The sequence below is a fragment of the Tiliqua scincoides genome, chromosome 1 (genome assembly GCF_035046505.1).
Source record: "Tiliqua scincoides isolate rTilSci1 chromosome 1, rTilSci1.hap2, whole genome shotgun sequence".
NCBI lineage: Eukaryota > Metazoa > Chordata > Lepidosauria > Squamata > Scincidae > Tiliqua > Tiliqua scincoides.
The window spans coordinates 100,437,832-100,464,083 of NC_089821.1; the positions used below are offsets into that span (position 1 = coordinate 100,437,832).

The following is a 26,252-nucleotide window of genomic DNA, read 5'->3' on the forward strand; positions in this document are numbered from 1 at the left end:
ATAATGGATTTTTCCTCCAGAAACTCGTCCAATCCCCTTTTAAAGGCGTCTAGGCTAGACGCCAGCACCACATCCTGTGGCAAGGAGTTCCACAGACCGACCACGCGCTGAGTAAAGAAATATTTTCTTTTGTCTGTCCTAACCCGCCCAACACTCAATTTTAGTGGATGTCCCCTGGTTCTGGTATTATGTGAGAGTGTAAAGAGCATCTCCCTATCCACTCTGTCCATCCCCTGCATAATTTTGTATGTCTCAATCATGTCCCCCCTCAAGCGTCTCTTTTCTAGGCTGAAGAGGCCCAAACGCCGTAGCCTTTCCTCATAAGGAAGGTGCCCCAGCCCCGTAATCATCTTAGTCGCTCTCTTTTGCACCTTTTCCATTTCCACTATGTCTTTTTTGAGATGCGGCGACCAGAACTGGACACAATACTCCAGGTGTGGCCTTACCATAGATTTGTACAACGGCATTATAATACTAACCGTTTTGTTCTCAATACCCTTCCTAATGATCCCAAGCATAGAATTGGCCTTCTTCACTGCCGCCGCACATTGGGTCGACACTTTCATCGACCTGTCCACCACCACCCCAAGATCTCTCTCCTGATCTGTCACAGACAGCTCAGAACCCATCAGCCTATATCTCAAGTTTTGATTTTTTGCCCCAATGTGCATGACTTTACACTTACTGACATTGAAGCGCATCTGCCATTTTGCTGCCCATTCTGCCAGTCTGGAGAGATCCTTCTGGAGCTCCTCACAATCACTTCTGATCTTTACCACTCGGAAAAGTTTGGTGTCATCTGCAAACTTAGCCACTTCACTGCTCAACCCTGTCTCCAGGTCATTTATGAAGAGGTTGAAAAGCACCGGTCCCAGGACAGATCCTTGGGGCACACCGCTTTTCACCTCTCTCCACTGTGAAAATTGCCCATTGACACCCACTCTCTGCTTCCTGGCCTCCAACCAGTTCTCAATCCACGAGAGGACCTGTCCTCTAATTCCCTGACTGTGGAGTTTTTTCAGTAGCCTTTGGTGAGGGACCGTGTCAAACGCCTTCTGAAAGTCCAGATATATAATGTCCACAGGTTCTCCCGCATCCACATGCCTGTTGACCTTTTCAAAGAATTCTATAAGGTTTGTGAGGCAAGACTTACCCTTACAGAAGCCATGCTGACTCTCCCTCAGCAAGGCCTGTTCGTCTATGTGTTTTGAGATCCTATCTTTGATGAGGCATTCCACCATCTTACCCGGTATGGATGTTAGGCTGACCGGCCTATAGTTTCCCGGGTCCCCCCTCTTTCCCTTTTTAAAAATAGGCGTGACATTTGCTATCCTCCAATCTTCTGGCACCGTGGCCGTTTTGAGGGACAAGTTGCATACCTTAGTCAAGAGATCTGCAACTTCATTCTTCAATTCCTTAATAACCCTTGGGTGTATGCCATCAGGGCCCGGTGACTTATTGATCTTTAATTTATCAATGAGGTCTGAAACATCTTCTCTTTTAACCTCTATCTGACTTAACTCCTCGGTTAGGAGGGGCTGTTCGGGCAGCGGTATCTGCCCGAGGTCTTCTGCCGTGAAGACAGATGCAAAGAACTCATTTAATTTCTCTGCCATCTCTAAGTCTCCTTTTATCTCCCCTTTCCCTCCCTCACCATCCAGAGGGCCAACCGCTTCTCTGGCGGGTTTCCTGCTTCTAACATATTTGAAGAAGCTTTTATTATTCCCCTTAATGTTGCTGGCCATGCGTTCCTCATAGTCTCGCTTGGCCTCCCCTATCACCTTCTTACATTTCTTTTGCCACAGTTTATGTTCCTTTTTATTCTCTTCATTAGGGCAAGACTTCCATTTACGGAAGGAAGCTTCCTTGCCCTTCACAGCCTCTCTAACTTGGCTGGTTAGCCATGCGGGCACTCTCCTGGATTTAGTGGAACCCTTCTTTCTTTGCGGTATACACCTCTGCTGGGCCTCTATTACTGTTGTTTTAAGCAGCCTCCATGCACTCTGGAGAGACTGGACTCTTTTTACCCTCCCTTTCAACCTCCTTCTAACCAGCCTCCTCATTTGAGGGAAGTCCGCCCGTCGGAAGTCAAGGGTTTTTGTTAGAGATTTGCCTGGTATTCTTCCCCCAACGTGCACGTCAAAACGGATCGCAGCATGATCACTGTTCCCCAATGGCTCAGTAACGTTTACATCTCTAACCAGGTCCTGCGTACCGCACAAAATTAAATCCAGAGTCACCTGTCCTCTGGTGGGCTCTGTGACTAGCTGATCTAAGCCACAGTCATTTAGCACGTCAAGAAATCCAGTTTCCTTATCGTGACCAGAACACAAATTGACCCAGTCAATATGAGGATAATTGAAGTCCCCCATGATTACAACCCTGTCCTTCCTTGTCACCTCCCTGATCTGTTTCCTCATTTCAAGGTCCCCATCAGATTTCTGGTCTGGAGGACGATAGCACACCCCCAGTATTACATCGCTGCTCAAGCCTGGTAATTTAACCCACAGAGATTCTACGGTGGAGTCGGACCCACCTTCAATCTCTACTTTGCTGGATTCTATCCCTTCCTTAACATAAAGGGCCACCCCACCTCCAACACGCCCCTGCCTGTCCCTCCTGTAGAGTTTATAGCCCGGGATTGCGGTATCCCACTGATTCTCCGCATTCCACCAGGTTTCCGTTATGCCCACTATGTCAATATTTTCCCTTGTCACCAGACATTCCAGTTCTCCCACCTTTGCTCGTAGACTTCGGGCATTCGCATAAAAGCATTTATACACGGAATGCCCCAGGATGGGCTGCTTATTCGCTCCTTTGTCCCCGCATCCTCTCATTGTGCCAAACTGTCTATCACATCCCATCTCCCTACCTTTCCCAATTTCTTCTCCTACCCTGCCTTTGTCTTGTTGTTCTCTAACCTCCCCATCCTCATCCCATAGGGATGAGGAGTCCCGAACCGGATGCCCCTCGGCTCCTGTCGGCCTTCCCCCAGGGATCAGTTTAAAAGCTGCTCTGCCACCTTTTTAATGTTATGCGCCAGCAGTCTGGTTCCATTCTGGTTCAAATGGAGCCCGTCCCTCTTGTACAGGCCCCGCTTGTCCCAAAACGTTCCCCAGTGCCTAACGAATCGAAACCCCTCCTCCCTACACCACCGTCTCATCCACGCATTGAGACCCCTGATCTCCGCCTGCCTAGCTGGCCCTGCGCGTGGAACAGGTAGCACTTCAGAGAACGCTACCTTTGAGGTCCTGGCTTTCAGCTTCCTGCCTAAAAGCCTAAATTTGGCCTCCAGGACCTCCCAGCTACACTTGCCCACGTCGTTGGTGCCGACATGCACCACAGCCGCTACCTCTCCCCCAGCACTGTCTACCAGCCTGTCTAGACGAGAAGTGATGTCCGCAACCTTCGCACCAGGCAGGCAAGTCACCATGCGGTCCTCACATCCGTCGCAAACCCCCCTCTCTATGTTTCTAATAATCGAATCCCCCACTACAAGAAGCCCCCGACCCCCCTCCCGCCGAGGAGTATCCCGAGTGCGCTCGGATACGGGCCCATCCCCTGGAGAAGGGGTCCCCCCTAGGGGATTGTTTCCCTCCTCTCCAGGATGACGTCCTCCAGTCCCGAGACTTCCCACCCGGGCAGCCGAGGAGCTGCATGCCTGAGGTTGGGACGAAGCCTGATCATCCCCGGAAGTCTCCCCACGTTCCTCCTCTGGCTGCCTGCGCTTCTCCAGGTCGGCCACCAAGGCTTCAAGGGAGCGGACGCGTTCCCTGAGAGCCTGGAGCTCCTTGCACCGAGGACACACCCATGACTTATGCCCCAGAGGCATATAATCATACATGTGGCACTCGATGCAGAACACTGGATAGCCCCCACCCTGCTGCTGGCTGTCTGACTGCATAGCTTTTTTGTTGTTGTTGTTTTTAGGGGTCCTTTTAAAAACCGTACACTGGATAGCAGCCCTCTTCTCAAGGGAAGAGGAAGGGCAGCGTATGGGGCCCTGGCCTCCTCGCCCTGCTGCTGAACTCGCCCAGATGCTAAACTCTTGTGCCTTACCTGGCACTTAGTTCCCGAGGCACTTGGTGTCCCAGAGGCCACACGCGTCTGCAGAGAGCCTCACGCGATGGCCCGCCTAGCTTTATACTCCTGGCTGGCTCCTCCCCCCTCCTTCCTTCCTGATTGAAAGGGGGCTGGCCTTCCCAGGTGAGTTTACAAAAGCTCAGGAAGGCAAATGGCTGCTGATGGCATATGGCATATCTCATAGAGACCAACTAACAGGCCAGTCCTATCCTTCCCCCCACCATAGTGTGCAACTGTGCCAAAACAGGCTGCGCTGCATGCAGTGCACCGCAATAGTGGGGGGAAGGCAATTGAGAGTCTTAGTAGTCTTCCTTTTTCCTTAGCAGAGGAAAATAGTTTCCTTTACCTCCCGCTAAGCCTCCCATTTACCAACAGGTCTCCTTGAACCTGTAGCAGCTCTTTAGCTGGCACAAGTCTAAGGAGAGAAAAAGGCCATACCAGCTGCTAACAGAGGGGAAAGCATTCTGCACAAGTTGTCCATGCTGAATGCCACCCTTCCCATCTCTGTCATACCCTGAGCCCATACCTGAGCCCTCCCCTGTTCTGTCCCAGTTCACCTTCCCTGTGAACCTACCTTTATTGGTTGGTGGTCTGTTTCCTGCCATCATGCGTGGGGCTGCTTCAGGCTCTCTGGTGGTGTTTTGGAAGCATGCAACTCCAAAGGTGCTTCAGGCTCTCTGATGGTGCTTTTGGAAGGCTGCTTACAACAACCATAAAGTGCACCCTGCTGCACCCTGCTGCCGGAATGCGATATCTGGCAGTGGGGGGAGAGGATAGGATTGGGCTGTCAGAAGAGGGAAAGCATGGTGCATAAACAGCATTACAAAATGTAATACGTGGTAATGAAGAATGTAACAGATGCTGCTTCTGCATCTTTGTCCCAGACTGTAAGATTGTGAACCCTTTTGGGACAGGGAACCATTCATTCATTGAAAAGCAGTATACAAATATTCAGAGGAGGAGGAGGAGCATTAAATATTCTGTGGCTAGTCCACATATTGGTGTGGGAGGAGGCTAGCTGGCATGTTTTTCCACCACATTTGCTGCCCTCAGTTCATAACTACAGCTTTGTTCAGATGTCATCAGCCCACTGATGTAAACGTCATGTGAGAATATTTATTGTTGTGTTAAATGATGATTCACTGCAAATTATTCCGTGCACATATTATGTGTATATAACAAGCTGTACTTTTTTTTTGTCTTGCCAGAGAAATCTCTATGACTCTTCTTCCCATAGTTTGAAATGTACATTGCTTCAATATTATGTTTGAAATGACTGTATCCTGAGAAGGTCAGAGCATTTTTCCCTTTTTGAATGTGAGGAAGACAGATGTTCCATAGGTGTAGCTTCTTCCTTCACAGTATGGCAGTGATTTGAAAAATGCTCTTTTCCAAGAGTCCTTTTGGGAATAATTTAAATTAGGAATCCAATTTTAAGTCCATGAGTTCTAGGTTAGGGCCCTTGGAAAGGTTCTTCTACCAATGAGAATTTTTCGTAAATGAGAAATTCCACATATTGTGGCTTCTCCTAGGCTGCATTGCTATGATGGGGGGGGGGGAGTTGCCAGGATGGTGTCATTCTGGGTTTTGTGCAATTCTTAAAGGTATCAGGGCAGTTGCAAGGATTGGTATTTTGCCAACTAAAATATACTGATTATGTAACGTCCATTTTCAAAGTACAAAAGCAAGCATTTATTTGCCTTTCAGGTGCAGTTGTATGGAGCCAGACAACCCCAGCAATAACACTTTGCAATACTGGCAGTCACAAAACATCACCTCTTCTGAGATACCTTGGAGAAACCTAACCTGGACAGTAAGTGTACCATGGAAACTCATCATAGGCAAATACTAAAAGGTTTTTCAGATGTTTAATGTCTGTTCATTGAACACACATGGGTGAAGATCTCAGTGGCAGGACTTATCTTTTGCTTTACGTAATTCCTTTGACAGTCTAAAGAAAGTTATATGCACATAATTGTAAGCATCCATGCAATCAGTAAGCTGAAAAATGGTGCTGAAAAACATGCATTCCCAAAGTGCATGTTGGGAATTCCCACACACGTACAGTTGTATAAAGGTTGACTTTTAGATCTTCCACTGAATGCACATGGGTCAGAAATGGGAATAGTGGCCATGATCCTGCTATTCCCTCAGAAGAGCTTGCAGTTCATGAAAATCAGCAGTAACTCATCTGTATGAATTACCGTCAGAAAAAGGGAGCATTTCAACCATGGCCAATAAGGAGCATATTACTGGCTAAAAAGTCACTTGCCTTTTGACTTAATGAAACATTTTGGTAGTTCTTTCTTATTGCTGTTAATGCCTGTTAAGACAAACTCCTATAACCAGTGTACACTGCTGTGGAAACTTCTTTGTACTCCCTATCTGACAGGGAGCATTACCGAGATTAAGCCTACATTCATCAAATAGCAGCAGATTTGACCTAAATTCTGCCAGATGGTGAATGTGAAACTGCCTTGTGCTAAAAGGAACATGTAAGCTCCATAATTTTCCTAAAATACTCCTCCAGATGTTCAGTCTATAGTCAAGAGTTAAATGGAAGGTTTGCAAGCATTCTTCTGTGCATTCCCCCAGTACAAGAAGGGCTGTCCTTCAGAAGCAGGAGAACCTCCTTAGCATCCAGCAGAACGGAGGTTCAACCAGTGCTAGTATCATCAAATAGGGCTGGGAACAGCCTCTTTCTGAAACCCTAGAGAGCAAATGCCAATCTTTTTAGACAGTACCAAGTTAGGCAGACCAAGGTCTGGCTCTGTAGAAGGAACTTCCTTTATTGTCAGCAATGTAAGAACATAAGAACGTAAGAACAGCCCCACTGGATCAGGCCATAGGCCCATCTAGTCCAGCTTCCTGTATCTCACAGCGGCCCACCAAATGCCCCAGGGAGCACACCAGATAACAAGAGACCTCATCCTGGTGCCCTCCCATACATCTGGCATTCTGACTTAACCCATTCCTAAAATCAGGAGGTTGCGCATACACATCATGGCTTGTACCCCATAATGGATTTTTCCTCCAGAAACTCGTCCAATCCCCTTTTAAAGGCATCTAGGCTAGACGCCAGCACCACATCCTGTGGCAAGGAGTTCCACAGACCAACCACACGCTGAGTAAAGAAATATTTTCTTTTGTCTGTCCTAACCCGCCCAACACTCAATTTTAGTGGATGTCCCCTGGTTCTGGTATTATGTGAGAGTGTAAAGAGCATCTCCCTATCCACTCTGTCCATCCCCTGCATAATTTTGTATGTCTCAATCATGTCCCCCCTCAAGCGTCTCTTTTCTAGGCTGAAGAGGCCCAAACGCCGTAGCCTTTCCTCATAAGGAAGGTGCCCCAGCCCCGTAATTATCTTAGTCGCTCTCTTTTGCACCTTTTCCATTTCCACTATGTCTTTTTTGAGATGCGGCGACCAGAACTGGACACAATACTCCAGGTGTGGCCTTACCATAGATTTGTACAACGGCATTATAATACTAACCGTTTTGTTCTCAATACCCTTCCTAATGATCCCAAGCATAGAATTGGCCTTCTTCACTGCCGCCGCACATTGGGTCGACACTTTCATCGACCTGTCCACCACCACCCCAAGATCTCTCTCCTGATCTGTCACAGACAGCTCAGAACCCATCAGCCTATATCTCAAGTTTTGATTTTTTGCCCCAATGTGCATGACTTTACACTTACTGACATTGAAGCGCATCTGCCATTTTGCTGCCCATTCTGCCAGTCTGGAGAGATCCTTCTGGAGCTCCTCACAATCACTTCTGGTCTTTACCACTCGGAAAAGTTTGGTGTCGTCTGCAAACTTAGCCACTTCACTGCTCAACCCTGTCTCCAGGTCATTTATGAAGAGGTTGAAAAGCACCGGTCCCAGGACAGATCCTTGGGGCACACCGCTTTTCACCTCTCTCCATTGTGAAAATTGCCCATTGACACCCACTCTCTGCTTCCTGGCCTCCAACCAATTCTCAATCCACGAGAGGACCTGTCCTCTAATTCCCTGACTGTGGAGTTTTTTCAGTAGCCTTTGGTGAGGGACCGTGTCAAACGCCTTCTGAAAGTCCAGATATATAATGTCCACGGGTTCTCCCGCATCCACATGCCTGTTGACCTTTTCAAAGAATTCTATAAGGTTTGTGAGGCAAGACTTACCCTTACAGAAGCCATGCTGACTCTCCCTCAGCAAGGCCTGTTCGTCTATGTGATTTGAGATCCTATCTTTGATGAGGCATTCCACCATCTTACCCGGTATGGATGTTAGGCTGACCGGCCTATAGTTTCCCGGGTCCCCCCTCTTTCCCTTTTTAAAAATAGGCGTGACATTTGCTATCCTCCAATCTTCTGGTACCGTGGCTGTTTTGAGGGACAAGTTGCATACCTTAGTCAAGAGATCTGCAACTTCATTCTTCAATTCCTTAATAACCCTTGGGTGGATGCCATCAGGGCCCAGTGACTTATTGATCTTTAATTTATCAATGAGGTCTGAAACATCTTCTCTTTTAACCTCTATCTGACTTAACTCCTCGGTTAGGAGGGGCCGTTCGGGCAGCGGTATCTGCCCGAGGTCTTCTGCCGTGAAGACAGATGCAAAGAACTCATTTAATTTCTCTGCCATCTCTAAGTCTCCTTTTATCTCCCCTTTCCCTCCCTCACCATCCAGAGGGCCAACCGCTTCTCTGGCGGGTTTCCTGCTTCTAACATATTTGAAGAAGCTTTTATTATTCCCCTTAATGTTGCTGGCCATGCGTTCCTCATAGTCTCGCTTGGCCTTCCATATCACCTTCTTACATTTCTTTTGCCACAGTTTATGTTCCTTTTTATTCTCTTCATTAGGGCAAGACTTCCATTTATGGAAGGAAGCTTCCTTGCCCTTCACAGCCTCTCTAACTTGGCTGGTTAGCCATGCGGGCACCCGCCTGGATTTAGTGGAACCCTTCTTTCTTTGCGGTATACACCTCTGCTGGGCCTCTATTACTGTTGTTTTAAGCAGCCTCCATGCACTCTGGAGAGACTGGACTCTTTTTACCCTCCCTTTCAACCTCCTTCTAACCAGCCTCCTCATTTGAGGGAAGTCCGCCCGTCGGAAGTCAAGGGTTTTTGTTAGAGATTTGCCTGTAAATTGCAAATGTAAATTGCAGTGGAGTGGGCCGAAAATATGGAGTAGAGCAAGAGCAAACAGACTTACATGGTATCCTTTTCCACTGTGTGTGTGTGTATTTGCATGTTTCCATCAAGAGTTTTCACTTTACAGAGCAAATGTGTATACACATTTTAACAAGATATGCACTGAAGTGATCCTGAGTAGCCGAACACATTTACGACCATAATAACCTCTTTGCTGGACCAGACCAATGGCCATCTGCTCCAGCATTCTATGCTAGAGTCCTAGCAACTAGCAACTTAGGTCCTAGGACCTAAGTTAGTCCTAGCAACTAACTTCAGTTGTTCACTGAAAAATGGCCAGAGGTCCACTCATGGGTTTGCCGTGATTTTAAAGCAGGGTCCTTCCTTTGACACCTCTACAAAGGTTCTAGCTTCTTGGTCATCTGGGGGATTTAGAGAGAGCCTGAAACTTCTGTGCTGTGCAGGAGACTGTGACTGTCACAGTGGAATAATCATGGGAACATTCAGTGAGAATCTAGCCTTATAGTGTGTGCAAATGCAGCACCTTGTAGGAAGTGCTGGCAGATCTCAAACAACTGCAAGAGCTTATCCATTTTCAATACAGCAGCACCTAAACCTGGCAACACATCAGTCCAGTGTTCCTACAGTGTTGGCTGGTGGTACTCCACAGAGGATGCCACTTTTACGACGCTGTAGTCCTCTGAGATTGAGTTGCTCATAATTGGTTTTTTTCTGACTAGAAATTGTACATATAATTATGTACAAATGGTTGGGCCAATCTTTTCAGTCATCAAAGTTACGTGTTCTCTGAGGAATGTATTGTGCATCAGATGAAACTTAGCTGCAGCAACTTCCAACACTTTAAAATGTGCCTTGGAGACCACGGAAATTGCCGAAGCGAAGGAAGGAAGGAAGGAAGGAAGGAAGGAAGGAAGGAAGGAAGGAAGGAAGGAAGGAAGGAAGGAAGGAAGGAAGGAAGGAAGGAAGGAAGGAAGGAAGGAAGGAAGGAAGGAAGGAAGGAAGGAAGGAAGGAAGGAAGGAAGGAAGGAAGGAAGGAAGGAAGGAAGGAAGGAAGGAAGGAAGGAAGGAAGGAAGGAAGGAAGGAAGGAAGGAAGGAAGGAAGGAAGGAAGGAAGGAAGGAAGGAAGGAAGGAAGGAAGGAAGGAAGGAAGGAAGGAAGGAAGGAAGGAAGGAAGGAAGGAAGGAAGGAAGGAAGGAAGGAAGGAAGGAAGGAAGGAAGGAAGGAAGGAAGGAAGGAAGGAAGGAAGGAAGGAAGGAAGGAAGGAAGGAAGGAAGGAAGGAAGGAAGGAAGGAAGGAAGGAAGGAAGGAAGGAAGGAAGGAAGGAAGGAAGGAAGGAAGGAAGGAAGGAAGGAAGGAAGGAAGGAAGGAAGGAAGGAAGGAAGGAAGGAAGGAAGGAAGGAAGGAAGGAAGGAAGGAAGGAAGGAAGGAAGGAAGGAAGGAAGGAAGGAAGGAAGGAAGGAAGGAAGGAAGGAAGGAAGGAAGGAAGGAAGGAAGGAAGGAAGGAAGGAAGGAAGGAAGGAAGGAAGGAAGGAAGGAAGGAAGGAAGGAAGGAAGGAAGGAAGGAAGGAAGGAAGGAAGGAAGGAAGGAAGGAAGGAAGGAAGGAAGGAAGGAAGGAAGGAAGGAAGGAAGGAAGGAAGGAAGGAAGGAAGGAAGGAAGGAAGGAAGGAAGGAGTCAGTCAGTCAGTCAGTCAGTCAGTCAGTCAGTCAGTCAGTCAGTCAGTCATGTCTAACGGAAACTCTTCTCACGTACCTTGAATGTTAACCATCAGATTTAACGTTTAACAATGTCAGTCTTCTGTTACCTGAAGAGGTTTCTACATTACTCCTAGATTACTCCTAGATTATCTAACACCCCAGTACATCTTCACTAACAACCTCCATTGAATGTACCTGAGAATCCAAAGTGGAGAAGTGCAAAACCCCTCTGAGAAATGTTTCTAGCCTCACTGGAAATCTTTTGGCAACCCTGAAAATTCCTCAGATGTTTCAGCCAAGCAGGCACCTCCTCCAAATCTCCCTTTTGGATGGCAGCAATCACTAGGATACAACACTGACAATTTTGCCAATTTAAAAATGCATTTTGAAGCTGGTAGTAGCTGTAGACTTTATTAAAAATACAAAATTTAAAAATAAATAGGGGTGTGGCAATCCCAAATCTCTCAGAAATGTGTTTTGTTTGTTTTAGGATTGAATTGCTCAAACTGCTGGCCTCCTGGCTTTTATGTCATGCGTGAGACCTGGGCAAACAATATGTGAGACACAGGAGAGCTTCACATTGTTGGGACTGGCCAAGCACAGTGTAGGTTGACATGGCAAGGCAGGAATAAACATACAGGAATACCTCACTCATGAATTGGGAACCATCCCCATCATTTCCGAACAAAGGTCTTTATTTGCTTGACAATTATGTTATTGCTTAGGATTTCATATTCTTGATAGATCCGCCTGTTTATATGTGCTTAATGTGAGTAAATATTACTCTCTTGGCACCCAAATTCTGATACACTCTGTTACATTTGCCAATAGGTTTATGCAGTAGGATTTAGAAAGAACTGCCCAATCAACACGCACTGTAAGGTGCTCCTCCCCCTCACCTTCAGGGCTATTCCGGAAAGTGAAAGCAATGCAGAGGTGTCCAATCCACATTACTGTCCCGCTCAGAATGTCTCCAACTGCAAGGGGGAGAGGCAGCTTAAAGAACATGTTGCAGCATCTTGCAAAGCTTAGTGCTTTGTCCCGTCCCCCCCCGGGAATGCTACTGCACTAATACACTCTGCTACCATGTCTAGGGACTGCAGGAGGCTTCTCAATCCTGCCAGAGCACCAAAGGAGTTTCCCACTCAGGAGGTGGTGCTGCTCTGGATGCCAATCTTGGTGACAGCCGTCCTGTGTTCAGTTGGATTCAGACATTTGCTGAATTCCAAATTCCCTGCTTCTTGGGTTCCTTTATAATCAGTCTCAGAGTGAGCAGTTTGTGGTCCTGACCACCTTCCAGTCTCTGGAACAGGACAGTATATTAAAAATAAACTTCTGTGGTGTCCACGAATGAGTCGGTTGCTTGGTGTTAAAAGTCTGTGTTTATTAACACTGGCCCAGTTCAGTAAGGGACAGTTCCTACACACAGAAACAGGCATCTATGTATGGATGATACCTCAGAAGGTAACAAGGGTCCCACTAGATCAAAGTCCTTTTTCCCCACAGTGGCCAACAGGTGCTTCTGGGAAACTTCAGGGTCTATTTCAGAGAATCAAAATCCTCTGCATCCCAATGCCCAGCCTACACATATAGAGGAGGAACCAATGTAGAGATACTCATGGAGCATATAAATATCCCACTGTCTTATCTTGTGAATGAAAGGAAATGCAGTCCAGACACCTTCCCACCAATTAACTGTTGAGCTGGAGGAAGGGGAAGAGAGCTTCAAGATATCCATACATCTGTGCAGTGGGTTACAGTCACATAGGTTCCTGGAAAATCCATTTTTCCAGAATTTTCACGTTATATCTTTTGAAATGATCGTTTTGAGCATTTTTTTGAGATAAACACAGTGTCAAAATAAACTTTGATGTGGAGGTAAGTATTATGATTGATTCAAAGTGGCTTGCAAGTGTGAAGTGTTTCTGTGCCTTTAAGGGGAGGCCAGTCATTCTCAACTTCAACTCCTTCAACTCCTTCTTTGCAGAATATCCTAAACTTCAGAAGTGCAGTAGAAAGAGGGAGCCCAGAAGTTCCTTGTCATATGTGGATTACATTGCTTAGCTCTTTGGATCCTGGATGTGCTAAATTCTCTCATTACTGTTAATCTTGTTTTAGCCTAAATACCAATTATTTTGTGGAATATATTGCCACCTTGTGGCCAAGGATGCTATTTCTCCACGCTGGAGAATGAGAAGGGATTATTTCGATTCCTTTCTCTGGCATTTTACATAACACCGGATTTAGAGTATGATCTTCTAAACTACTTTCTTGGCCGCAATCCAGAGAAAATAGCTTCAGGATTTTAGCTGTGAATTTCACATTCTGGATACCTTTTTACTTTTGCTGAACTGGATTGGTCATCCTTGTATGTTGTATTAAGGATCAAGATTACCTGTGTACCACTAGAATGCCATTGAAGAAATCTGTGTGAAATCTTCCTCCATTGCATACTGACATTCAAGAGTTCTGAGTTTGTGGCCTTTCATTGATTTTGTCAGCATGCCTGCTTGGAATGAAATGACCCAGTGGCTATTATAAGGGAGCCAGAATGAGTAGAGGCAGGAGATGCTAGACACTCCTTTCTGAAAACAATGGCTGGGAGTACCATCACAAGAGGAAAGAGGGCCAAGTCCCCTCTGGCTCCCTGTAATTCAACCACTAGGTAGATGTTAGTTTTATTTTTCTTCAGCACTTCCAGATTTGATGACCAGGAGGGCACAGTGGTTAATGTAATAGATTTGAAGCTCTTTTGTTGATTACGTGGCTAAGAAATTTGGGTGTTCCATTAAATATACAGGTAAAAGAGAGCAGCAGCTCGTCCTAAATCCCTGAGAAGTGTACCCATATATGGTACAACTGTTTGAAGATGTGTCACACTGGTATGCTACATTTTTTGGACACATTATCCATCTATATGTGTGCTTAAAAAAGTGTCAACGTTTAGATGTTTAGCATGCAGATCAATGAGCTCATTTATGTATGATCCAGTTTTCTGTTTATATATAAATATGGTCAGTTGCAAGAATATAAAATGTGACTTTACTTTCCATGTTAGGATTGTAAGACGTTTAAAGGGAAATTTGTAGGACCAGCCTGTGGACATCATGGTCCTTACGTCCCAGATGTTCTCTTCTGGTCAGTCATCTTATTCTTTTCTACAGTTACACTGTCATCCACACTGAAGCAATTCAAGACCAGTCGATATTTCCCAACCAAGGTAACCTGAATATCCGTTTAAAAAATTTAATGTACACTTATTTATAAAAAAACAGGATGCAAGTCTATCTCTATGAAAGTCAACACCTAATTATCATTGGCCTCCATAGAAACAGGATTGTACCCATACTGTTTTACTGCATTTTTTTTTGAAGTGTGAGGCTGTTTTTGCAGATTATGTCATCCGCTTTTCCTGTTAATAGCTGGCTGAACTTTCTTGCTTTACCGTGGTGCTCATTTCTCAATCAAAGATTCTGTTTTCAATACTTAGGAATGAATAGTATAGCCTAATGAACTTCACAGACATGCTACAACAGTGAGGTGTCACTATGCAATGTTAGTTCCTTTGGTTGAAATAACTTGGCAAATGACATCTTTAAAACATATAGTTAAAAGCTTTAATTAATCACAGTGACTATTTGGTTGCAGCTCTAACTAGTTTTCATTTTTAAATTCTTGGTGAAAAGTCATACCAGCCATAATCGTGAAGCATTCATTACGTATGGCTCAATAAATGGAGTGAGATTTGTAGCTGTCTTCTGCCCATGGTGGGTGATCAAACCCTTAACCTTCATGGGATGGAGCCATGCCTCAGTGGCAACACAAATACTTTCAATGCAGAAACTCCCGGGTCTGATATCTGACACCTTCAGGGAGGGCTGAGAAAGACCCCTGCTTGAAATCTTGGAGAGCCATGTAATAGCCATAACTGAGCTAGATGGACCAGTGTTTGACAGCTTCATATGACTATTCCCTTAAGTCTTGGTTTTCGTGTAAAATAAATGTGCAACTTTAAGCCATTCAAAATACAGTTGCAGATTTCTCTCCTTTCCATTCAAAACAGATAACCAGCAAAAGGGGATAGGAACAGCTTTCTTCTGCCACAGTGGGAATCATATAAGGCTCTGTGAGGTTCCTGGATCAGGTCATAGCAGCATTCCCATGATAGGGAGTGCAGTCCTGTTCCTGGCAACCTCACCGGGTACAATGGCGCCAAAATGGCTACTGCTGCATCCAGCAGCACTGCCGAGGATTTCAGGAGCCTCCTCAGGGGAAGGAGACTTTCGTCCCCAAATAAGGGCAAAGGGGCCTAAATGGGTCTCCTCCAATCTGCGCCAGCTATTTTGCCAGTATAGACTGGAGGAGCTCCGTGTCAGGCTTTTCATCCTAACACAGAGCACAGGATCCAATGGAGCTCCGCTGGCCCCACTCCCCTCCTGCCCCAGTTCCTCCCTGCCCCGCCTTCCTCCCACCTGGGAATGCCTCCCCCCTACCTCTCAACCCTCACTGCCTGCCAGAGTTCCTACCATAATCCAGGCAGCATCCATTCAGTGCTGAGCTCAACGATGACTCCTTGCAGGGTGTTGCAGATATGCCTTACAGCACTTCTGCAACACTCAGCGCCCACGCTGGAGCTCAGCACTATCACTGAGGTACCTTAGGATTGGGCCCTAAATGCAGTGATTTTGCCTATGTGCAGTAGTCCTTTGACCTCATGGAAAGGGTAATTCACATGCAGCCTCTCTTCACTAATCACACTGATATCTACATGTAAATGTCACGTTGCTGTCACTGACAATAAGCTTCATATTTCCAGGTGCGGTCTGTGGTGAGTGACTTTGCTGTCTTTCTCACCATCCTTTCCATGGTTTTAATTGACTATGCCCTAGGGATTCCTTCACCAAAGCTTCAAGTTCCAAATGCTTTTAAGGTAATTCCTTATATCTATTCATCTAAGACTTAATATAGTTGGCTGAGAAAAATATATTTTAAATACCAGTAGATCAGGATATTTGGAGTTGTTGGTTATATGGATTTCATTTACTTTCAAAGAACCAGAGAAGTCAGAAATGTTAAGCTGGCAGTCATGTCACAAGATGTTGCTTACATGCTTTATAGACTGATCTAATGAGAATATCTTAGGCCACAATCCTATCCACACTTACCCAGGAGTGAGCTCCATTGACTGTAATGGAACTTACTTCTGAGTAGAAATGCATAGGATTGGACTAGGATAGTGCATTTCTCCCCATTCCCAGTCCCTGTCTCCCTCCTGCCCCCGCCTGCCCCTGGTTAGGCCTTTAAGAATCTTATGCACATGTATTTGAAATTAAGTCCCCCTGAGCTCAGAGGAGCTTACTTCTAAGTAGACACCTTTAGGATTGTGCTGTATGCTTCCATTTGGCAAGATTTGATATCTGCATCCTTATGCTGAAAAATCTGCAGTGTAACTGATATCAGTATACAGTGATGTGTGGTCAGATATATAACGTTTTGTGTTTGTCTTTATCTTGTGCTTCTACTTTTTACAACTGGAGAGGGAGTGTGTTCTATGATATTGTCCCATAGGCTTCTGCTGATGCTCCATTAAGCTATGATTGAAGGATTTCTAAAATTCTGAATTGTTCTCATTTCCTTAGCCCACCAGAGATGATCGTGGTTGGTTTATCACACCCTTGGGTCCCAATCCTTGGTGGACAGTGCTAGCTGCTGTAATTCCAGCTTTACTTTGTACAATCCTGATATTTATGGATCAGCAGATTACAGCTGTTATTATAAACAGAAAAGAACATAAACTAAAGGTAGGCCAATAAAACTGCTATCATGATTTTGTTGTCTATTGTTCAAGTGCTTTCTTCAGTACATGTTTCTAAAAATGCAAGCATCTGTTCCAAAGGCACTTGGTATACACATGTTTACATGTTTCCCCAATCTGATGTGGACAGGTAGCAGTTCCACTGTGTCTGGAAGGGATTTGAATGATGCAAGGAACTGACTCTTCATTGACATGAATGGGAAATGTGTGTTTGCTGTATGTACTTCAGTGCCAAACACGGGCTGCAACTAAGGCAATGAAATGGATCTGAATATTAATATTAACTGCGTACCCAGTTGCAGAAATTAATTTGCATTGTATGACTTTAAAAAAAAAAAAGTCAGCCAGTGTTGTTTAATGATTCATAACATATTTCAGCATTGTGAATAGTCACAGCCATTACTAGCATTCACTTACCAGTATTAGCAAAGAGGGGCAAAAGTTTCAAGAGATTAAACATTAGTCTGAGTGAGGCTTGGCTTCTCACATACTTATTGTCCCACTGTCACTGTTAGTCAAGCACAATGTTGAAATGATGCCAAACCTGCTTACCAGAAGGAAAAGTTGAATGAATGAATGAATGAATGAATGGTCACAACCGCAGGCAGCAATTTATCTTTCAGAGAGTGAAAGGCTGCAATCTATATCCAGCCCCCATGTTGGCCCCCTAGAGCAAAAGAGAAGTGAATGTTATTTCCTGTTTACAAAAACTTTTTTGCCTCATCGCACATTTACTTGCCATAAAATGATTGGCTAATTTATATGCACACTCTCATTGTAGAGTCTAAAATCAGCCTTTTGTCTGACAAATGAGATACACCTGAAGAGGTAAACAGCTCATGCTACAGTTATAGCCCAATCCTAACTAAATCCCAGGGCGGCAATGCAGTAGTTCCAGCATGGGTTCCACTGTATACCACAGAGGATTTTTGGCTGCTGGAGGTTTCCTCTGAGAAATTTACCCTGGGGTAAGCTCCAGCAGCTGGTATGGGTCAACTCAAACCTGTGCCAGCTCAATGACTGGTGCAAGTTCGAGTTGATCTGTGAAGGTGGATGAGGCCCAGAAAGGGGGTCTGGATTTGGTAGGCACCACTGCCAAACCTGGCCCTTCCCGTGGCTGATCTGCCCTCTTCCCCATCCCTATCACCTCCCCGCTCCACCGACCCCTTCCCCATTGCACCCTGCACAGCATCAATGGAGCTGCTCTGTGACTGCTGTAAAGCAATCACAGCTGATGTAATGTGCAGTACACATGCACCTAGCCAGCATAGGATTCAGCCACAATGTGTTAACCTTTTTTTAAGGTGTCTTTTAAGACTCTTGGTTGCTTTTATGGCCATCTTCCTGTCTGCCTCTGCATGGTGACCGAAGTTTTCTAGAGGTCCCAGCTGACTTGGTTTCAAATGTTTCAAATGCTCTTCCATCCTGTGGTCCTCCTACAACTGAATGGAAAACTGTCGAATCAGGGTAACGGATGAAATTGTTTGGTCCAACAATGACACATTTTCATTGTAACAACCTCAGATGGAAAATAAGATGCAGCTTTTTTGACAACATGTGGGGCTATCTGCCAGGTATGTGTGCATACCTGTATGTATACACACACAGATTTTTAAGCTTCTTTGATTCTTCAGGAAGCAATAATGCAGTCTTAAAAGAACACTAAGATTCATTCACAGCCTTTGCTTCACACTGTAACTTCTGGGTAGTTTTGAATGTTTTTTTTTCTGTGTGATGTCTTTTTTTTTTTTTTTTTTTTTTGCCCTCTTTATCAGTCTGGCTCCTTGTGTCAATCCATAGCATTTCATGTGGTTTAACTTGACAGATGCAGGGAGTTACTGCCAAGCTTTGGAGTATGTGTGTGTTTCAGCAGTGGCATGTGGGAGTCAGATGGTCTTCCTGGCTGCCCTCTTGCCTTCCTGCATATTTATTTTTGCTGGGGTCTGGTGTAGCATCATCACCTGTTGCCATACTTCCTTTCCTCCCCATATGTCATTTTCCTCAGGCTTCTGTGCAAATGCAAGGAAAGCTCCCTGTCTCCCTATAGATACATATATTCATGAATTGACTTCTCCAAAATGTGCCAAGAGGTAAAAAGGTGTCTCTGGCTTAAATCCATTCAACACTTCAAGTGCCATGCATGCACTTTGAGCAATGTCATCCCTTTTGACTTCGGAGAACTGCGCAGGCTTAAGGGAGATGTTTATAAGAAGCATGGATTGCACTTTTTGTTTGACATCAGAACTTCAGAAAGTCTATGAGCACAAGCTCCGTCCCTTTGTTCTCGTCTCTTGTTGTAAGGCACATCTCATACTCCATTCTTCCTTCTTGTCCTTTGTTATACTGCTGAGGTATATGGATCTCTTGAGATGATCATAGGAAATACTGTTAATAATAATAGGAAGAAAATGAGGGAAGAAAAAGGGAACTTCAGCAGATGCAGCCATCTGATTCCTGGCTGGCAAGTTGCACTTGCCAAAATTCCCTCTTGTAAACAGTTCTTAAACATATAGGAGTCCTGTGCTCCCAAGCATGTGGTCAGCCTGGGATTTTTCTGTCACTGCACCGTATTGTACTGGAGGAAGCATCTGCCCTCCATCAGTGTTTGTGGAGTGGCAGTCATTGTTGCAGTGGCTCTGAGTTGCAAGTCGCAATATTCCATGGACCAGTCTGTAGCAAAAAAAAACAATAGCAACAAAGAGTTTTATGGCATCTTAAAAACTAACAGATATATTTCTGCATGAGCTTTTGTGGACCATAATATACTTCCCCAGATGCATGAAGCAAAATCATACCAGTGATTAGGACCATAGGAAGCTGCTTTATGCTGTCAGACCATCAGTTCTTCTCCAAGTCAATAGATGCTAATACAGACTAGCAGCAGCATTCTAGGATTTCAGATGGGAATTTTTGTGGTGGCTTCTGTGCAGGTGTCAGGGATTGAACCTGGAACCTTCTGCATACAAAGAGGTGCTCTCCTATGGACCCATGGCTGGGCTGCCCCCATACCGATAGAACAAGTAAGAGAAATAGCAGATAAAACTGCAAGAGGGTATCAATAATTTCTGTATTTCTGTGCTATTTCACTTTATGCATCTGATGAAGTGGAGTACAGTCCGCAAGATTTATGCTGAAACAAATTTGTTAGTCTTTAAGGTGCCACAAAGGCTGTTATATTCAAAAAGTCTTGCTCCACATACCACATTACTGTGTATTTTACATCTCTTCCATGCATCTCCAGCCTCAAAAATGGTTGTACGATGGAGCTTGCCTTTGAATTTCAGTAAATGCATCATAAAGTGAGTCCTGCTCTTAACTTCCAAATGAAGGTGGCACTGAGAAGTGCCGCTTTCAGATACACGCACATGTGCAGTTCATGTTCTAAGTATTACAGGCTACTCTAGGAGCCGTAGAAATGAACTTTAAGAGGTATTTATAAGATTTTTATTCCACCTTTCTCTCATCATGTTGCTCAAGAATGAGTGGCCCATCCGTCAGGCTGGGTTGCACCAGCAGTGGATTGCAGAATGAAGGTGAGAGGGTGGCAAATTTGTGCTGCCCTTCACTTCCAGTTTGCCACCACTACTGCCTCCCTCCAACCTGCCACAGATTCAATCCATGTTGATCAGCTAAAAGTGAGCAGGAAGCAGATCATCTGTCTCCTTACTTGCTTTGGTGTGGGTTCTTCAAATGCAGGGATTTTCAGTTTGCTTTACAGGGACCCTGCAGATGAAGCAGGGGGACCTTCATTCCATAGTCCCTTTAAGTCAAACTAGAAGTCCTGCAACTCTGTGTTTGAAAAATGGGCACCAGGAGCAAGGTAAGGACTTTGTGTGTGTGTGGGGCAGACCTGGGCGCCATCTGGAGGCATTCCGTGCTGTGCTGCCCCTGTACTCAAGCCAACATACACAAGGCTTCCAGTGATCCCCTATGCAGTCAACGACCACACTTGTTTAGCTTCATCACTGTGCCTGTATCATTTGCCTTCAGGCCATGCCTTGCTGCGTGACTCCTTTATAAAGAGTAGGAGTAAGAGGATGTCCCATCTAGCTGGAACGTCCTACCTCTAAGGCCAGAAACCCTTCAAGATTCATCATGGGTATGGAAAGATTTGTGCAAGGCCTCCAAGTGAATGAGAATGGCTTTATCATGCAGGGGATCTCTGCCTGCCCACTGGAGCTGGACAGCTACAAGAAATTGGCAGGCTGACGAAAGGATTTTTTCAGACATGAGCCCTGCAAGGATCAAATCCAAACCCATAAATTATGCCACAAGAAAGATAAGAGCCAAGGTAACCTGCTGTGCAGGCAATACCTAACAGGTCCTTTAGTTTTCGCTTATCACATTCATTGTTAAATGAGCAGCTAATTAGGGGTGCCTGCTGCTCAAATGCATATGCAAGCCAAAGGCAGGTGTCACTTTCTGTCCCTATAAAGTTGTTTGTTGTCGTCTTTGTTTTCACAGAAAGGCTGTGGATATCACCTGGACTTGCTGATGGTGGCTCTCATGCTTGGAGTGTGTTCTATCATGGGACTGCCATGGTTTGTTGCTGCCACTGTCCTCTCCATTTCTCACGTGAACAGCTTAAAGTTGGAATCGGAATGTTCTGCTCCAGGGGAGCAGCCCAAATTTCTTGGCATCCGGGAGCAGAGAGTCACAGGACTCATGATCTTCGTACTTATGGGCTCATCTGTCTTTTTGACCAGTGTTCTTAAGGTAGGCTACACTGGAAAACCTACAGGGCAAAATGAATGGTATTGTTAGGTAGATTTTATTTTTAACATTAGTTTAGTGGTGAATATAGCAGGGTGATAGAACACATGGTTTGCATGCTAAAGATCCCAGATCCCAGCATCTAAAGTTAAAAGAGGGGGGCAGGGAACTCTGCATGAGCTCTCCAGTCATAGGAAGTAGTCTTAGAGCCAGAAAGGAGATGGAGCTTAGTGATAGAGAACCTACTTTGCTCACAGAAAGTTAATTCCCTGGTATCTTCAGGAAGGGTTGGGAAAGATTCCTGTAGGAAATGCTGATGAGGTAGCTCTAGGCATGTAAGCAGTACTAAGCTAGCAGAAGAACAGTGCTGATTCACTTGGACGACCTAGTGACAGCATAAGTTTCTCAATGTCTATCCCCTCCCCGCAACAAGTGTGGAGTGGGAAGTGTAGGAATTTCTAGATTGCATTGCCATCTTCAAGCTACAAAGCCCTTAGGGCTAACTCTGCCAATCATTGCTCAAAGGAATCTCATCCAGTGTCTTGAAGACCTCTGGGATTGGTCTTGGGCTCCTTGAACCAATCTGGTAATCTCAAAATGGGCATACCAACCTCAGCTCTTAAGCTCCGTGTGACCTGTACAACACCTTCCAGCTGATGTTGGCAAACACTTGCAAGGTCAAGCTGGATGCCCATGTCACTTCCACTCATTCTCTTGTGGGCTGAGAAGGCAATGGATTGCCCATAAATCATGATACATGTCTTCTGAACATGTATCCAGGCAACATCCTCCTGGCAACCTAGTAAAAAAAAATAGTTGGTAAAACGTAGCAGCAGCTGCACTAGTTTTAACAGGCTTCTTCAAAGGCAGGTATCTGCAGCCTTGTGCCAAACAGGAAATTAAAAACAATATATTTGATATATTCTTGTGACCGGGGGGGGGGGGGGGTCAATAACATTTACCATTTTTTCCTGCCTCTTATCAATAAACCGAGACTGAGTTCTACCTTTCCCTTCTCCTCTCTATAGTTTATTCCCATGCCAGTGCTTTATGGTGTGTTTCTTTATATGGGTGCCTCTTCTCTCAAAGGAATTCAGGTAAAGTGGAATATGCAAGAACTTTTCTTTCGCTGTGTCTGTTTTAACCCTTGCACTTTATTCTTACTAGCCTTGTGTATTTTTAAAAGTTACATATATTTGAAAAGGCACAATAATCATACTAGGGACAGTTTGTTTACTGCAAGGACCAACCAACCTGTAGGAATTTGTAGCAAATCTTGACAGGACAAGCAGTAGCGGAGCCAGAGGGGAGGGTGAAACTAAATCCTGCATGACTCCAAAACTCTCTATGTAAGCTGCCCCTTGCTCTCAGAGCCTTCTGGAGGTGAAGGTAACATGAAGGAGATGCCTCCACGTTGCTTTTGCTTCTTGGAATGGCCCCAAGAGCAAGGGGGATGGGCAGCTTACATGGCAAGTTTCAGAGCCATGCAGAACTTACAGCTCTGCCCCCCCCACCTCTGGCTCCACTGCTAAGGAGAAGGAGGACCCATGAGCTGCCTCTGGAACAGAGCCAGGCCTACAATCCTGCTTGCTTCTTCATCACTTTAAGCCACTTACTTCCCAGCCCTGTAGACAAGAGACCAAAAGCCTAGTTCTATCCCCTTCCATCTTCCTCCATGCAGCTGCACTGATAGAGTCTGTGCTGCATGCAGTAGGGGTAGGATGTGACCAGACAACCAAGGAGAGGTAAGTAAAATATTTTTTACTTACCTTTCTGTAGGCCACCTTGCTGTCAGTGAGTATCCTTGGACCCACAACAGCCATTTTTCAGGAATAGGTCCAAGGAGACAGAGAGGGTATGTTAGGCCAGGAAAATGGGGATGGCATCCCAGCATGTCCTGCTTCTGGGATCCACTCTCTCCCACCCTCTGCCAGCTCCCCACCCTGCACATACCCTGAACTGTCTACAGGCCACTCTCACCAGCACCTTGTGGCTTGCATAGCCGCCTTCCATTGCAATGGTATCTCCAATTTGCATGACAGCAGTGTGCCATTTATAGAGGCATTTATGACAGCAGGTCATAAGATCCACCATTGTACAGGTCCAATAGGATTGGGTTGTAAGTACTGTAAAGCATGTTAAAGCTATGCCTTTAGCTCAAAGTTGCACCATCTTTTACTTCAGTTGTGGCACGCTTGCCTGAAAGATGGAGTGCTATAAGAACTGTAATGCATTGGGTTGGCTTAATTGCTTATCATTTTACATACATAAGTGTTCTCTCTGGATCTGACAGTAGCGTTCTCAAACCTGCTGCCTATTCTGGATGCTTATTTACTACAGAGAACATGTAGTTTTTGCACTGGGAATGGGAAATCATGGATATTCACCAACTCCCTAGATAAGAGGGTGATAGGGCTTGTGGTTGAATTTTATCCTTTGAATTTCCATTTTTAGGCCCAACCTCCTTACTATTTGAGGGACTTTGCTTAGCAATTGGTATAGCAATGGTCATATAAACAGTTTAGTGCTAAAAATGAACTGTTCCTTCTTTTCGTTTGGCAGCTTTTTGACAGAATCAAGTTATTCTGCATGCCTGCCAAACATCAGCCAGATTTCATCTATCTGCGACACGTTCCTCTTCGAAAAGTTCATCTCTTCACAGTAATCCAGCTGAGCTGTCTTGTGCTGCTTTGGGTTATCAAGGCTTCAAGGGCTGCCATTGTGTTTCCTATGATGGTATGGACCTACTCTCTGTAGCTTAAAAGACTGTAATTGTTATAAATAAGCAAAATTATAAAATGGTTATCAACTAACATTAGACTGGAATAAGAATCAGGAGACTTTTCAAGGGAAGGAAAATCATACATATGACTGAAAACACTACTTCTTGTCTCTGGTTTTCTATTGAGATAAACCACCAATCTACTCTCAGTCAGGGCTGTTTCTTATATGTTTGCTGTTTACCTATTCATAGGATCATGGCAACTCCATGGCAGTGGTTCTAAATTGTGACTTATCATGTTATCACAATGAGAGTTTCCATGTGGTGCCAGTACCACCTCCCTCCCGGGAGACTTCCATGTACCAGCCATAAAACTGACAACCATGTACATGTTAACATTGCTGGAAAGTGACCTTAATTTTTATTTCATTCCTAAGTTTTATGTATCATGTCAAACTCATTTTTGTTTTACGCACACACGCACACACTTCAGTGATACCTGATTTACCAAGGGTAGTACCCATGAATTCTGCAAAACTCACTAAGAGCCAGGATTATACCTGCGTACTTTGAATTTGCCCTTTTAAGGGCAAATATATGATTTACATCTGCCAACAGTAACTTACCACCTTCTCAATGTTTTGACTAGGTCTTAGCCCTGGTGTTTGTCAGAAAACTCATGGATTTATTTTTCACCAAACGTGAACTAAGCTGGCTGGATGATTTGATGCCAGAGAGCAAGAAGAAGAAGCTAGAAGATGCTGAAAAAGAGGTAATCCTGGGTCTTGGCTCTCTCTAACTGTATATTTGGTTTTATTGCGCACCGCAAAATTGGCAGCCAAGCCTTTTCTGTGCAAAATAATTTTCAACAATGATCTGAATTTTTTGTTGTTGTTCTTAAGTAATAACTAATTCTTAAGTAATAAATCAACGTGTTTTGTAAAGACATGTGCCTGGTCCAGCAAGGATGGCATCTGGGTACAGAAGCAGGGTTTGCACACTCTCCTGGGATGCTCCTGGGACACCTTTAAATCAATGGAATGCATCTTTTGATGATCTTTTCATGTGAATGGGATGTGTTTCTCCACCTGGGCCCACTGTAGTTATTGCATATAACAATATTGCATATAACTAGAGCTGGATCATGTTGTGATCTGAATAAATTTAGTCAGGGCTTTTCAAACTGGGGCATCGCGACGCCCCAGCCTGAAGGCCCTGGCCTCTGCCCCCTTAAGGGGTGGGGGCTGCAAGGACGCAGGCGGGAGGCAGCGATGCAATCCCCAGGATCGCATTGCTAAAGGGGCTGCAGGGGCTTGGCTGGACTCACCAGAGCCTCCTGCAGCCTCCCGGGGGTGTGGGGAGCCCTGAGTGACCCTCTGCAGGGCTCCCCACGTCTTGAAAAGTGAAAGTGGAACAATCACATTCCACTTCCGGTTTTGCTGAGGTGGGGTGTAATCACTCTGCTTTTGCTTTCTAAGCTTCGGGAGCCCTGCAGAGGGTTGCACAAGGCTCCGCGCACCCCCTGGGAGGCTCCGGGAGGCTCTGGTGAGTCCAGCCAAGCCCCTGCAGCCCCCTTCGCGATGTGATCCTGGAGATCACGTTGCTGCCTCCCCCCAGTCCCTCAAGGACTTACTGCGGGGCTCGAACTCCCTTGGAGTTTGAGAACCGCTGGATTAAGTCATGGGTCTTACCAACTCATAAAGGGTATAATGCAACCAGGAGTTAATAACCCCCATATTAACTTTAATATGTTACTGACTCTAGTAATCTCCTATGCAAACTAGAGTAGAGTCCTGAGTATTGGAACTGTCGCCCCCCCCCCCCCATTAAGGCAAATGTAGTGCAAACTGAGCGTAAGTGCTTACCAGCGGTTGTGTGATTTGTCTGCCTTCTTCTCTTTCCACTTTTCTTTGAAAGTGGTGTGAATAGAAAACTTTAGGGAAACTAGCATACATTGAGCACATATGCACACCTGAGTTAGGTGGGACCTCCTCAGCAGTGCATCATAATGCACTGTGGCCAAAGTGATTCAGAAGCCACTTACTGTACAAGAAAGGTAC

The 26,252-nt window shown here is 45.2% G+C and overlaps 1 protein-coding gene across 3 annotated transcripts in view; it reads left to right on the top strand.

Annotated features, from left to right (window-relative positions):
- The window catches only part of SLC4A10 (solute carrier family 4 member 10), a 139,836-nt gene that overhangs the window by 100,189 nt on the left and 13,395 nt on the right, over nucleotides 1–26,252 (top strand). For all 3 annotated transcript variants that reach the window (XM_066634347.1, XM_066634363.1, XM_066634356.1), the window contains 8 exons: nucleotides 5,791–5,896; nucleotides 14,001–14,162; nucleotides 15,759–15,872; nucleotides 16,582–16,743; nucleotides 21,222–21,473; nucleotides 22,499–22,567; nucleotides 24,033–24,206; nucleotides 24,842–24,964. In XM_066634347.1, the coding sequence (XP_066490444.1) occupies nucleotides 5,791–5,896; nucleotides 14,001–14,162; nucleotides 15,759–15,872; nucleotides 16,582–16,743; nucleotides 21,222–21,473; nucleotides 22,499–22,567; nucleotides 24,033–24,206; nucleotides 24,842–24,964 (1,162 nt within the window). The remainder of the gene's footprint in view (nucleotides 1–5,790; nucleotides 5,897–14,000; nucleotides 14,163–15,758; nucleotides 15,873–16,581; nucleotides 16,744–21,221; nucleotides 21,474–22,498; nucleotides 22,568–24,032; nucleotides 24,207–24,841; nucleotides 24,965–26,252) is intronic.